This window comes from Cryptomeria japonica, chromosome 2 (assembly GCF_030272615.1).
Source record: "Cryptomeria japonica chromosome 2, Sugi_1.0, whole genome shotgun sequence".
NCBI classification, from domain to species: Eukaryota; Viridiplantae; Streptophyta; class Pinopsida; order Cupressales; family Cupressaceae; genus Cryptomeria; species Cryptomeria japonica.
In genome coordinates this window covers 268,990,702-269,005,661 of record NC_081406.1, presented here as the reverse complement: position 1 = coordinate 269,005,661, position 14,960 = coordinate 268,990,702, and the positions used below count along the sequence as shown (strand labels likewise).

General features: G+C 35.7%; 2 protein-coding genes across 2 annotated transcripts; both read right to left on the bottom strand.

The window, feature by feature from the left end:
- Positions 1 to 988: 988 nt before the first annotated feature.
- Positions 989 to 2,649, bottom strand: LOC131056089 (pathogen-related protein). Its single transcript, XM_057990425.2, has 4 exons — positions 2,434 to 2,649; positions 1,958 to 2,090; positions 1,547 to 1,845; positions 989 to 1,431 (listed from the first exon to the last, which is right to left on the bottom strand). The coding sequence occupies exons 1-4, from the start codon at positions 2,605 to 2,607 to the stop codon at positions 1,291 to 1,293; spliced, it is 747 nt and encodes a 248-aa protein (XP_057846408.2). The 5' UTR covers positions 2,608 to 2,649; the 3' UTR covers positions 989 to 1,290.
- Positions 2,650 to 11,141: 8,492 nt separating this feature from the next.
- Positions 11,142 to 13,099, bottom strand: LOC131056076 (pathogen-related protein). Its single transcript, XM_057990411.2, has 4 exons — positions 12,785 to 13,099; positions 12,283 to 12,415; positions 11,873 to 12,171; positions 11,142 to 11,766 (listed from the first exon to the last, which is right to left on the bottom strand). Exons 1-4 carry the CDS (start codon positions 12,956 to 12,958, stop codon positions 11,626 to 11,628), a joined length of 747 nt encoding a protein of 248 aa, XP_057846394.2. The 5' UTR covers positions 12,959 to 13,099; the 3' UTR covers positions 11,142 to 11,625.
- Positions 13,100 to 14,960: the final 1,861 nt, after the last annotated feature.

The following is a 14,960-nucleotide window of genomic DNA, read 5'->3' as shown; positions in this document are numbered from 1 at the left end:
TTGTTTTAGAATGTGACCAAATTTACTATTTCATATATTGAGTATTTGATCATATTTTCTCATCCTTATAAAATTCTTTTGACCATTATAAGTGCTTACACATTGCACGAACTATAGCTATCAATTTTCTGATCACACTTTTTATACACCTGGTGATCACCACGTACGTTACTACCTAGATTATATTTAATATATAATTCAATCAATTAAGATTTATTTACTTGTTTAAATCAATGCCAAAGAGCAGTTCTTTGTAATAATGATACTAATGAATCTCATCATTAGTTGAATTTGATTTCTACCCACACTGATGTTTGTTATTACTTCAAATCTCCAAGTTTCAAAACCAAACATCACACCCCTCAAAGCACACGACTGTGATATTTAATAAATAATTCAATCAAGCAACATTTATTTAATTGTTTATATCATTGTTTGATTGCATTCCTTTCTAATAACGTTGCTGATGGCTTTACCCCATATTTCAAACTTGAATGTTTAATAAAATGTAATGTTCTTTATTGTTCACACACAAAACCACTTGATTGCACACATAGTATCCGTCATTCCAGATGCACATGTGGAGTCAAGTGTTGTCTGCCACAACGTAAACAATCTCTTTTATTTTTTTGCCATCTTCTAATCCTAGGAAATATTTGTTATATAGTCATTTTTATTTTTTTTCATCTTCTAATGCAAAGAACTATTTATTATATAATCATAATAAAGTAGATAGTATAAAACAAAACATTATATATTATTTAAATCAATAATATATAAAATTTTTATATCAAAACATTATTCTAATATACAACAAATTTACAATTATATTTAATCTAATTACTAAAACAACTACGACTTAAAAACAAAAACAAAAACATCCAAAGACACTTTAAAACATTATAATAAATACCAAACAAAAATATTTTATCCAACATTTAAATTATCCTCTCAAATAAAAAACTTCATATTGCCTTCTTTACATAGCAAATAACAAACAGCTTAAATGACACACACTAAACTTCTACTTCCAAACTGAAAAGTGTTAAACACTCAGAATTACAGACATTCTCTAGACTTAATATATTACTTAATATGTATGATTAAAACTGGATGCAACTGGTAGTTTATTTTCCGTATCATACCATTGCCAGCCTGCCAAACGTCAACTTAATTGTAAAAAAAGAACCTGAAAATATAGATTCCAGGACCACAAGAGTGAGGCACACATGCATGTCAGAGGTCATATCTGACAAAGCCACATATTTTGCCCTTTAAAATACTAACAAATTAAGCAAAGAAGGGACAGCCCTCTATCCCAGTCTTATACTCCCCATAATTTTGGTCAAACTGCCCTCTAAGCAATCCTCCACACAATTCTGCAGGGTCATAATATACTTCAACTTCCTTCATTCTCAGCTTCTCATCCACCTGTAATAACCACACTCTTATACATTAATACTTTGCCATAAAACTTGCCTGAACAAAACCAATTCAAAAAAACCCAATTTTCTAAACATTTGTGAATTGATTACATCAGTACAACCTTAGCAATGGCAATTCCGGTGAATTGGACTGTTTCTCCAGTGGGAGCGTGGCCTTTGAAGGGCCCCTCCATGACACCCCAATGCCTGAATTTGAAGTTCACAACAGGAGGCCCTGTGTAAACCTCCACAACTTCCCATGCAAAACCTCCTGGAAATGCAGTCCGAAATATTTCATGAGAGGACTCAAATGTTTCCTTGGATGCCTTGTAGTACTGAAGCTCCTCTGGTAAAGAAGTTTGCATTAACACATTGTAGCTGCCCACTTCTAGCGTCTCCTTTCCTGATAGACCAGGCCTACCTGAAAAACAAACCCAACTAATATCATCTCACCATAATCATTACTAAACCTCAGAGTTCTGTTGATTTATATGTAACAGCAAGTTTGTAGGACAAAAGTCATGTGGTATTACCGTTTACACAGAGTGAGAAATTGTGGGGATCAATTGTTTTGAAGTCCTGAATTTGAGTCTTATGCGAAAGCTCCATCTCCCATGTTTTCACCAGGTTCTGCACAGTTTCTTCCAGGGAACCTTTGGGCCATACCTGCACAAATCTTCAAAACCTTGATAAACATATACATGAAGATCTTCAAAACCAGCCTTTTGGGTATTAAAACAAAACTCTGAATTTCTGAATACCTCTGCTTAAACATCAATTGATTTCAGTTCTTATAGTGCTAAGTGTTACCAATCCCATTATCAGAGTCCTAACAGGATATAAACAGAGCAGAATAAACTGTTCAACAAGAGATCAAAAAGATCTGAAAAGGATTCTTGATAGATCTAACATATAAGTTGTTTTGAATTGGGTCAAAGTTAAAAACATCTTATCCCATCCCAGGAATATGAAAACTTGAACACCATAATTTGTGGATCTAAGACACCACCTTGGTTCTGGTGCTTTGAAAGAGGGTGTTGACTTGAGTGTAAGAAGGGGGAAGTCCATGCCTCCACACTGTATTCTTTTCAGACTCTCCATTTATATTCCCACGATATGGATCATCGCCATCGCTCAATCCCACACCTGCAAGTTTCTCTCCCAAGATTTCTACAGAAGACATTGGATTCAACAGAAAAGCTAAAACAGATCTTTTGAAGAGCAGGTCTCAAAAAGTTTACACCAAAGCTTGGTGTTATGATTGGAGGAGGATTGTTGCTGAATTTAGAGACGTTGAGACCACGATAAAGTCGTCGACTAGCAAGTCAAATAAATTAACAATTGCTTTCGTCCAATCTTTACAATTTGCTTTTCAATATTTCAGATCATTTTAAAACTAGCACTTGCACGTCTAGAAGGTTGAAGAGATACGCCCATAGGAAATCAAAAGTAACATATAATTAGATTTTAATATTACAAAATTAATTATATTAAATATAAATCTATATCTGTATCATTGTATAATTTAATTCGATACATAATATTGTTGAATCTGTTTTTTTTATAATAAGATATTTTTCAATATATAAAAAAAAAATGATTTGTGTTTTAATTATCATTTTTATTTTTATTTTATATTTTGTTGTATATGTTTGTTCTTTATGTTTGCTTGTAATTTTTGTATCATTCTTATTTCTTTTATGTATTTTTTTTCTTGTACGTAATTTTATTGTTTATTTCTTTGATGTTTCTTACATTAGTATAACTTTGATGATTAATTATAAACTAAGTTTTTATCTCATTCAAGGTTTTATATCAGATACATACATAACAAAAAAAATAATCTCTTATTTTTAATTTGAATAACCACTATTCATTTATCCCTTATTATATTTTCATATGCAATTTATTCAGTTAATAATAAGTATATTTTCATTTCACACAGCTAAATCCACTAAATTCAAAAATATCCACCTTGCGAAAATATTGCAAGAGGAGGACGTTATTGAAGAGGATCTTAAAGCAGACATTGAGGAGAATGAAGAGATTTCCCTTCTAGAGGGTGAAATTTCCCCTTATTCAGACTGCCTACCTTCCAAGCATCTTCTTAACCTCTCATCGGAAATTCCTTTCCCTTCTCTGTTATCCCCGCCATTTGAATCAACCATACTGGATCTACCTTTGGATCAGGACGCTCAGAATCTTCTGCAGAACGTCATGTTAGGAGAGGAGGACCAGGATGCAATATTGGACACCCCCTTGACAATGCTCTACTCACAGATCAAGGAGAAAAGAAAGCTAGGGCTTCATCAGAATCAAGAGGGCCTGGAGAAGCTGGATTTTGGCTCATCCCCACCCAAGAAGGGTCGAAAGTCTTTCATAGAGGTCAAATCCCAGGATGGAATGGCAGAAAATCAATCCAAACTATTGGATCTTTGGAAAGTAGGGAAGGGAAACCCCCTTCCTGAACAACAATGAAAATTCTTTCTTGGAATGTTAGGGGACTCAATGCCCCTAACAAACAAAGGCTGATCAAGGGTGAACTCACAATAATGGTTCCCACTTTTTTGCCACTTTTGACACTGAGATGTACATTTTTAAAATAATCTTCAACTTCCGAGAACTATAACTTTTAAACTATTAAAAATTTGAAGATGATGTAAATTAGTGATTTCTAGTATTTTGTTTGCAGATTCTATATACATTTTTTTCAAATTTTTTTGAAGGATTTTTTAAAAAAATTTCCATCTCCCTCGAAAAGTAGTTTTTTACAACAAACTACATTTTTTAAGAGTGATGTGCCTCCCGAAACGCATAACTTTTTTTCTATAAATGATAAAAACTCAATTCTTTCAAATTTTGGTTTGTAACATCAATATCCAGGGCTTGTATTTGGTTTTATAGTGATATGTTCAATATTTTTCATTTTATAAAGTTTTGAAGTCCGACTAGTCATAATTCAAACATAGGTTTGCGTTTGAACATATAACTTGTTCTATATAAATCGAAATTCAATTTATTTATTTTTGTTAGAAAGAAGACATCAATACCAAGGGCATAGATATTTTTCAGAATTTTTTTGAATTAGTTTCTTATTTTTCCCAATGTGTTGAACAGAGAAGTTCATGTTCGGTGAAAAACCAATTTTTAATAAAATTAAAAAATCAAGAACATAATAAATTCAAAATATAACAAAATTATATTCGTTGGAAAGCTTGCTTCGAGTACTACCATCTAATATTTTTGGGTTATCAAGATTATTTCATTCGTGCATTGAACCAGAGCTCCGAAGTCATTAATTCTTGAGAACTCTGAAATATTTTGGGAGAAACTTCTAATTTTTGGGGTTCGAACGAACACGAGTTCGATCGGATTGGGTTCGCTCGAACCAAAATGGGTTCGAGCGAACCCCCATTCGCTCGAACAAGTGAGCTCGATTTTGGCATGCCCGATGTTCGAGCGAACCCACTTGATGTTCGAGCGAACCCAACTGAACAGTTTGGTTCGCTCGGACTCCCAGGGGTAGTCTGAGCGAACATTTGTATTTCGCTCGAACACTGGCAAATCCAAAATTCCCACTTTCGCCAAATTCCTTCGTTGGCAAAAGTGGGAACCAGCTTTGTGAATTCACCCTCAAAAGACAGATTCGTTTGGTCAGTGCAAACTTAATCCTACTACAAGAAACTAAATTAGAGGGAAAGCTAGCAGTTGCCTTTGGAAACAAGATAAGTTCCTCATTCCAAGCTTCTCTGGAAATGACAGTAGCATCAGAAGGTGCCTCTGAAGGACTAATGATAATTTGGAAGTCTTCTCAAATTAAAGCTGAAGGTATTGCATCTAGTAAGGACTGGATGCTTGTCAAAATCACTCACTTGCAGTCGAATACTTCTTTCTTCATAATCAATGTATATGGCCCAGTGGCCCCTTCCTAAAAGAGATAGGCATGGTCTTCACTAGATAGAGTATTGTCCACCTTATCTGAGGAACAAGTCTTTATTGGGGGTGACTTTAATGCTATCAGGAGTGCTTTAGATAAGAGGGGAGGTATCATTCGCTTAGGGAGTGCTCAACAGGATTTTAATAGTTGGATTGAAAGGAATGGCCTTTTGGAAATAGACTCAGGAGACACCTACACATGGACTAACAGAAGAAAAGGATTTAGCAATATAGCAGAAAAATAGACAGATTTTTTTGGCAAGGGGATCTTACTCTTTTTCCGTTCACTCCATACTGCAATGTTATTCCTTGCTCAGGCTCGGATCACTACCCCATTCTGCTCTCTTTACAAGGCACTCAGGGATCATCCAGGACTCCTTTCAAGTTTGAAAATATGTGGATGAAAGAGCCAAATTTCCTTATAATGATAGAAAAATGGTGGAAAGAAGGATCTTTTGAGGGCTCAAAACTCTTCTATTTCATTGCAAAGCTAAAACTAGTCAAACAAAATTTGCTTCAATGGAACTCCCAACACTTTAAAAACATCTTCTCATAAAAAAAACTCATAGAAGAACAATTAGCAGCTCTAAATGATAGGATTATCAGGGCTGGCATAGACCAAGAATCCTTTCAGCGGGAAAGATCCTTCCTACTAGAGTACGAGGACATCCTCTCTAAAGAAGAAATCTTTTGGAAGAAAAAATCAAGAGAGAACTGGCTCAGAATGGGGGACAAAAAACTAAGTTTTTCCATAATGTAATAAAAATCAGAAGAAGCAAGAATTGGATATCTAAATTACAAATCAGAAACAACCAAACTTCAGAGGACCTAGAGATTATAAAGGAAGAGATCATTCGCTACTACTCCAATCTCCTGAACAACATTGAAGGATCCCACCTTCTGGACCAAAAGAAGCTGCTGTCTGGGATCCCCAAGATTATATCAGAGGATCAGAATCAGATCTTAAATGGGAAAATAAAAATGGAAGAAGTTTTTCAAGCTCTAAACCAGATCCCCTCTGGTAAGGCACTAGGGCCGGATGGCTTCCCTGTAGACTTCTATAAGAAATGCTGGCATATCTTACGTCAAGAACTCTTAGAAGTGTTAGAGTGCTCAAGAAGATCAGGGAAAATACTTAAAGAGGTAAATAATACTTTTATAGCACTCATCCCAAAGAAGGAGAAGGCAGAAAACCTTGGAGAGTATAGGCCTATTTCCCTATGCAACACGGTCTACAAAATCCTCTCAAAAGTGATGACTAATAGATTGAAACCTCTCATGAACAACATCATCTCAGAAGAACAGACAGGGTTTGGACTAGGCCGATCAATTCCTGATGGAGTGATTGAAGCACAAGAAGCAATTCACACCCTCCAAAGCACAAATAGGCCAGGTATGATAATAAAACTAGACATCACAAAAGCATATGATAGTGTAGATTGGCGTTTCCTTTGTAAAATCATGCAAGCCTTTGGTTTTGATAAGCAATGGATAAAATGGGTATTTGAGTGCATCTCAACGCCCAAATTCTCAATACTGGTCAATGGAAAACCAATGGGTTTTTTCTCTTCCTCAAGGGGTATTAGACAAGGGGACCCCCTCTCTCCCTTCTTGTATATAATAATGGGGGAGGCTCTAGGAAGAGCCATAAAAGCTAGTGATGTCAATCAAAAGTTAGAGGGAGTCAAAATAACTAAAGACTTTGTAGTTACCCATCAGTAGTTTGCAGATGACAATCTCATCTTGGGGACAACAAATGTTAAGGAAGCCAATCACCTTAATCAGATTTTAGATATGTATGGTAGGGCTTCAGGTCAATTAAGAAACAAGGACGAAACTAAAGTTTTCTTCTTCACAACCTCAAATTCACTACAGACTAGAATTTTGAGAATTTTAAATTGCAAAGAAGGAAGTCTCCCATGTACTTATTTGGGCATTCCAATAGACAAAGGCCTAAGGAACTCCAAACTCTGGGATCCTCTAAAAATCAAAGTCGAAAAAAGTGCAAATGCCTGGAAGGGCAAATGGTTGTCTTGGGTGGGAAGACTAGTCATGATTCAAGCAGTGATCTCGGCCTTGCCAATTTATCTATTATCTATTTTATCCTTAACATCTAGTGCCAATTCCTTCATTATCAAGAAGATGAGAAACTTCTTTTGGCAAAACACTGAAGAGAAGCATAAGATTGCTCTAATAGCCTGGGACAAAATTATTAAGCCCAAACCAATGGGTGGCTTAGGCATCAAGGACTTTAAATTACAAAACATAGCCTTGGGGGCTAAACTAGTATGGAAATTCATCAAAAACCCAAGTGCCTCTTGGGTCAGAATGCTGGCAACAAAGTATCTCCCAAATCAAAATCATCTTAACATCCTCAAAATAGGTACTTTCCCTAAAGGATCAAGAATATGGAACTTCATCATCTCTCGCAGAAAATTGATCTCAAACTCAGTTTCTTGGGATATTCATGAGGGCTCAACAAGCTTATTCTGGGAAGACTCCTAGGGTGGTTATCCACCTCTGACAAATCTAATTCATATCCCTACCACTGAAAACTGGTTCAAACAGAATTGGGGCTCCAGAGTTAGAGACTATCTGGAAATGGTTGATATATCGAATCCACAAAGTTGGAAGTGGAAATCAATGGAGGGCCTGTCGATTCAAAAGGAGGATCTGGATGAACTCTTAGGTCACCTAGAGGCAAGAAACATCAGCCCCAGAAGAGGAGAAGATTCTCTCATTTGGGCGCCTTCCAAAATGGGACAGTATAACTCAAAAGATGGATACAAAATTCTTGTCAGCCCCGTTGACCACAACAATCACAATATCCCTTTGAAGATGTTTTGGAGCTCCAAAGTCATACCGAAATCGGGCATCTTTGCATGGTTGGCAGTCCAAAAAAAATTCTAACTGTAGATAAGTTTACAAGAATGGGTTATGAAGGACCTTCAAGATGCATACTGTGTAAAGCCCAGTCAGAATCAGTGGACCATCTCCTCTTGAATTGCCCTTTTGCTTTCAACTGCTAGAGATGGCTCTATGCAAAATTGGAGCTAATCCTAGCCTTACCAAATGAAATCAAGCCTCTTTCCAAAGTTGGCCCCTGCATTCAAAGGAGAGCTCGCTGAGCCAAATTATGGAAGTGTCTCCATCATGCTTAATTTGGGAAATATGGAAAGAAAGGAACCGCAGGCTATTTGAAGGTAAAGCTAGAAATCAGGAATCAATTCTAAATTCAATAGAATCGGCAATAGTGGACTCAATTACTAGCAGAACAGCCTTCTCTTTGGATCAACCTAAAGTTTTCTCTTCATGGGATAAGAAAATTAGTCAAAAATGGCAAGGAATCATTATTCCCTCATTTTCTCGCCATAGAACCAATGAAAGAAAAGAAGCAGGTTGGTCCCCCCCAAAGCCAAATTGGGTGAAATTGAACTTTGATGGGGCTTCCAAAGGCAATCCTGGCCCTTCCGGAATAGGCTATGTTATCAGAGACCAAACAGGAGCAATTATCAGGAAAATGGCAAAACCAATCCCTGTAGACACCAATAACATAACAAAGTTTACTGCTCTACTACTAGGCTTGAAAGACTGCATCAACCATGACCTCAAAAATGTAACAATGGAAGGAGACTCGGAGATAGCAATTAATGCTATAAGGAAGAAGAAAACCCCCAACTGGAGGCTTCAAGCCTTATTGGAAAGAATCCTAGAAAACTTGAACAGTCTTGAACACTTCAAGGTAAAACATATCTACAAAGAAGCAAATGAAGTGGTGGATGCCTTATCAAAAACAGCAGCCCAAGGCACTTTTGTTCACTGGTGGTCTCAGGGCTTTTAGCCTATTGTTAAGCTAGAAAGGGCAAGCTAACAAGACTTGCTCAGACAAGGCTCGAGATGCTGCTTGCTAGCAGATTGGCGGTTTGCAAAAATCAAATTTAAACATTTTCTACCCGCTCTCCTTTTGGCGGTTGACCCCAACGGCTACTTTCCTTTTCAAATAAAGCGTTCAGTTAAACTTGGGGTGCAAGGTGGGCCCGGTTTAGCCTAGCTAACAAATCGCATATACAAAAATGGGAGTCACGAAGCTCCAGCTGGAGAGCGCCACCATTTAGTCCTTTGCATGAGTTGTCCACGGGTTAATCTTTCCTTCTGCATTTGAGTAGATTTGGCTTGATTTGGGCATTTAATCTCTGCCACCTTCGGACGAGCCTTTATTGCCCTCTAATCCTCATTATTGCTTGTTGAGTCGTGTGCCCGTCTTCTTGCAGAAGCGTCCTCTTCTCGCTTCCTTATTTCCTTCCGACAACCTCTGGTTTTCATCTTTGGTTTCCCTTCTCGCTTATACTTTGTCTCGGCTACCATGTCTTCTGAGCCCCCGTTTGGTTTCATTATGAGTGTCTACCCTAGGCATGTCTCTTGCTTCGGTGCAGATACTCCTATCTCACTAAGTGCCTCTACTCACCAGGTTTCTTTTAGAAGGATATCGGATTTGATACTCAAACGTCTCCTTATCCATGCGGACCCTCCAGTTCTACTTGCAGTCAAATTGATTCTGGGTAGCGCTCATTTGAGCAGGGATGAATACCCAAGGGATAACACCAATATCTCCTCCAGATTCGTGGCATCTTTGCTGGACCAAAAGCTATCCAAGCAACTAGTTTGGAATCTCACCAGGGAACTCTTTCTAGTGGAAATTCTTCAAGAATTTCAAGAAGTATTGGATAAGGCCCTCCATGACTCTGGTGCACCCAGACCAAGCGACCGAATTCTCTTTAATGCCCATGGAGAACTTATCAATTTCTACCCATTCCTACTGGACCTGAAGGGCAAAGATTTGGATAGGCACAGAGTGTTTGCTAGTGCAGGACTGAGCTACCTCAAGTGGAGATTCTTAGGAGAGGACCCAGAGGCTCAAGGAAAAGAGGAGGTTCTTTTCCAATTTGCAAGGCTGAACGAATTCTTGCCTACGAATGCTGCAGAAGCAGAGCCAAAACTAGAGCAGAGGTCGAAGGAGCATTGGTCGTGGTCGGGACATATGAGCAAGCAGAGGTCGAGGCCATTCTAGGAAGCAGCTGCCACAACCCGGCCTCCCCTCTTCAAGCTAGGATTTTTGTTGATATTTCATTTTGATTACATGATACTCAATTATATCTATATATTTCTATTAGGTTTTAATTTTCATGTTCAAAAAACTCTGGATCTAGGCAGTTGGAAACCTGCCATTATCGTTAATAGTCTGTTTGTTTTTCCTAGACTATTAAACTTTTGATGGCTTAGAAAAAATGGCTAAACCATAAGCTTAAAGGTCTTCAGCTCTCGGTGGGATCTTTGTGCCCTCAATGAGCAGGAGTTTTTTGAATGTCTTGGAATTCAATGATTAACCTATGTATTTAAGCAAATTAATACAAATCTGGCTTTGCCTTTACCGATCAAAAAAACTAATAAGTATCATAGTTATTTGAATGGAGATTATTCATATTAATGTTTTTTTAAATATTATCAATAAATATCATGGATAATTTCATAATTAAATCTTTCAATACAAATGTTTCAATAAGATGAATTAGTTAAGTTGTTTGTTAATCCAATATATTTGTTGTCTATCAATTAAACTTTAAACATTCATAAATCAGCTAATAAAACTACCATAATCTTAATATCAAACTCAAAATCAACAACTCAATCTATAAATATTCTTTATTATTTTCAAGAAAATATAAATGTATAAAAGAGTTTTATGATGATGGATATATGAGAACAAGTCAATTTAAATATAAAAAATCATCACTTAACCAAATATATATATCAACATTAGCAAGATGAACATTACATGTTTTGATATTCTTCTACGTATAGCTATGACCAAGAAGATCTCACATACATAAAGAAAAAGATTAATATAAATACTTTACAACTCTACCAAATTAACTAACCGTTAAAGTCTTTGATCTGAAACTGTTATTTGATCTGCCCCTAAATTAATATATGATATCTATGGACTAACCAATAATTTGAGATTGAAAAAACTAACTTCCTATATGTCTATCTCACTTTCTAAACCACTTATGAAAACAAAGGTCCCTAATTGGGTAAACCAGTGGGCCTAAAGCGCACTGGCACATCTTATCCTGCCATTCCCAGCCTGCCAAAGATCAGCTTTAATAGTAAAAAAGCACCTGAAAATATAGATTCCAGGCAGCCATTTCATGTCAAAGGTGATATCTGATAAAGCCACGTATTCTACCCTAAAAATAGTAACAAATTAAGCAAGGAAGGGGCAGCCCTCTATTCCTGTCTTACACTCCCCATAATTTTGATCAAATGGCCCTCTAAGCAGTCCTCCACACAGTTCTGCAGGATCATAGTATACTTCCACCTCTTTCATTCTCAGCTTCTCATCCACCTGAATTAACCACACTAATATATATTAATACTTGCCATAAAACTCATCTGAACAAAACCAATCTATAAACACAATTTTGTATGTGCATTGATTATATGAAAGCAACCTTAGCAACGGCTATTCCGGTGAATTGGACTGTTTGTCCAGTGGGAGCGTGGCCTTTGAAGGGGCCTTCCATGACACCCCAATGCCTGAATTTGAAGTTCACAACAGGAGGCCCTGTGTATACTTCCACAACTTCCCATGCAAATCCTCCTGGCATTGCAGTTCGAAATATTTCATGAGAGGACTCAAATGTTTCCTTGGATGTCTTGTAGTATTGAAACTCCTCTGGTAAAGAAGTCTGCATTAAGGCATTGTAGCTGCCCAATTCTAGTGTTTCCTTTCCTGATAGACCAGGCCTACCTGAAAAACAGACCCACCTAATATCATCTCACCTTGATCATAACTAGACAACAGAATTCTATTGATTTATATGTGACAGTAAGTTTGTAGGACAAAAGTCATGGGTATTACCGTTTACATTGAGTGAGAAATTGTGGGGATCAATTGTTTTGAAGTCCTGAAGTTGAGTCTTATGTGAAAGCTCCATCTCCCATGTTTTCACCAGATTCTGCACAGTTTCTTCCAGGGAACCTTTTGGCCATACCTACACAAATCATCAAAACCTTGATAAACATATCCATGAATATCTATTAACCAGCCTTTTGGGTATCAACGAAAAAACTCTGAATTTATGAATGCCTCTGCTTTAAACATCTGTTGATTTCAATTCTTATGGTGGTAATTTGTTACCAACCCCCTTTATCACAGTCCTATTCTAAAGAGCCCATCAGCGTATAAACGGATCAGAATAAACTTTTCAATAAGAGATCAAAAACATCGGAAAAGCACACTTGATAGATCTAACATCTAAGTTAATTTCAGTTGGTACAAAGTTAAAAACATCTTATCCCGTCCCAGAAATATGAAATCTTGAATACCATAAAAAAGAAAAGAGTTTGCTGATCTAAGGCACCTTGGTTCTGGTTCTTTCAAAGAGGGTGTTGACTAGAGTGTAAGAAGGAGGAGCTCCATGCCTCCACACAGTATTCTTCTCAGAGTCTCCATGCATATTCCCACGATATGGGTCATCTTCTTCCCTCAATTCCACACCTGCAACTTTTTCTCTGAAGATTTCTACAGACGACATTGGATTCAACAGAGAATCTAAAGACTAAAACAGCAATAAAATCTATGGCGGAGCTTGGTGTTTTGTTTTATTGGGAACCTAAGGCATTGAACAAAAGATAATAATGTTGGTGTAGCAACCCCGGTCATCTAACAACCGCATTAAGTTATCTTTGGAGATTATGCTTTGAAGTTACATGTTTGACCGCACTAACTACTTTAGGAGGCTCTAGATCTTTCTTTTCTGGTGAATAGTTTCTAAATTATTGGATGTTTCCAACATTAAAATATCAATGCGCAGAGTGATATGATGTATACCAATGTATTGTTAAGTAGGTGAAAGGTATGTATTCATACTCTCTTTTAAAAAATACCTTTTATAAGATGATTTACTTATGCTTTCCTTAACAATCGTCATATTTCTTTCCTTTTTTTAAAAGAAAGTGTAATCTTATAAGTATTGTTTTTCTTAATATATTTTATCATCCAAAAAAAAAATATTATTAAAATAAAAATAAAAATAAAGTTTATAGTTAAAATATATGGTTTTATTATTGTAAGAGATTGTTTTTGGTAAAATATAGGTTGATGAAAATTGATTTGAAATTTCATGATTAAATATTAATAAATCATTATATAATTTGATATATCATTTATATGAAAATGAATTAGTTGGATAATTATATCATAAATACCTACACCACTTGTTAAAGGTTTTGCAAATGGAATAGTAAGTTAAATGAGTTTGATTGTGAATGAAGCTTCGTGGTTAAGCATTCTTGAGTCAGAGTAGTATAATACTAGTATGGGTGACCTCCCAAAAAGTCAATATGTTGAACATGATTATAAATGTCATCTAGATGCAATAAATGTTATCTAAATCATATTTGCTAATGAGAGATTGATTCTTCTAAACCAATAGTCTTAAATATAGATTAATGAAAATTGATTCAAAATTCTACACAATTAAATCCCCATTGAATCATTACATAATTTGGTATATTGGAAAGAAACTAATTAAATAAGGTTGAGAGATACATTAATACTCGATTATCAATATTTACAATTAACAAATATTATTTTGAAAGAAATTTTGAAGATGAAAAGTATAGCAATATATGCTCTTATCATTTTACATATATTAAAAATATAAAGAAAACTTTCTTTATTTAGAGGTTGTTTAGTTTAATCACTCTCACAATAGTAGGAAATAAATCACACTTCGTATGATTATCATTTTTTTATTTCAATTAGTGACAATATTATCATTCTTTTGTTTCAATTAGTGACAATAATTGATACTAGATTTATAATTATGATTATCATTTTTTATTTCAATTAGTTGATACTATTCAACTAATGCAACAAAGTATGGAAACAATATTGAATTGATGATCAAACAACAAAAATAAATCGGTGACAATATTTATGATTTCCTTGATGGATTCATACCAATAGTCTAGTGCTCTTGGAATGTCTTGGTGAAGTGGACATGTCATCTTCTCCTATGAATCTATAGAACCCATTTCAAAGTTTTGTTTCTCATGTATGAAATCTTGTTGGGCATTTAGAAGAAACTTTAGTTTCATACTATAGATAAAGGGAAGCCCATTGACTTCCTTGATGGTAATCAAGCCTCATCACTAATGTAAAAATCTTTAACAACACACTGGAAAGAAATGTGAAACTACCTAGATGGTGATGGAAATGTATTATTTGGTGAAGTGATGTTGATGTGATCCCTATGATACTTTGTAGCAATAAGAATCAAGTCTCTTTAATTTTGGCTCTTGACCTAGAGTTGTCATTACATAAAAGTCCTAGGTGGTCAATTTCTAGTATTTTTACATGCAAGTTGATAGGAAAGGGTCATATTTTTTAAATGGCTATCTCAAAAAAGTAAGAAAATAACTTTGAATTAGAAAGAATAAGTTATAGGTTTAGTCTAGTACAAGGGATAGAATTGTTGGTGTGACCTAGCCTAGGAAGGGAAAAAATAAGGAAATTACCAATATTATTTCTAT

Coding starts and splice junctions, on each gene's coding strand:
- LOC131056089 (XM_057990425.2), bottom strand. CDS start 2,607: ATGTCTTCTGTAGAAATCTTGGGAGAGAAACTTGCAGGTGTGGGATTG. Junction 2,091..2,433: donor TTCAAAGCACCAGAACCAAG/GTGGTGTCTTAG, acceptor AGATTTGTGCAG/GTATGGCCCAAAGGTTCCCT. Junction 1,432..1,546: donor CCGGAATTGCCATTGCTAAG/GTTGTACTGATG, acceptor TGGTTATTACAG/GTGGATGAGAAGCTGAGAAT.
- LOC131056076 (XM_057990411.2), bottom strand. CDS start 12,958: ATGTCGTCTGTAGAAATCTTCAGAGAAAAAGTTGCAGGTGTGGAATTG. Junction 12,416..12,784: donor TTGAAAGAACCAGAACCAAG/GTGCCTTAGATC, acceptor TGATTTGTGTAG/GTATGGCCAAAAGGTTCCCT. Junction 11,767..11,872: donor CCGGAATAGCCGTTGCTAAG/GTTGCTTTCATA, acceptor TGGTTAATTCAG/GTGGATGAGAAGCTGAGAAT.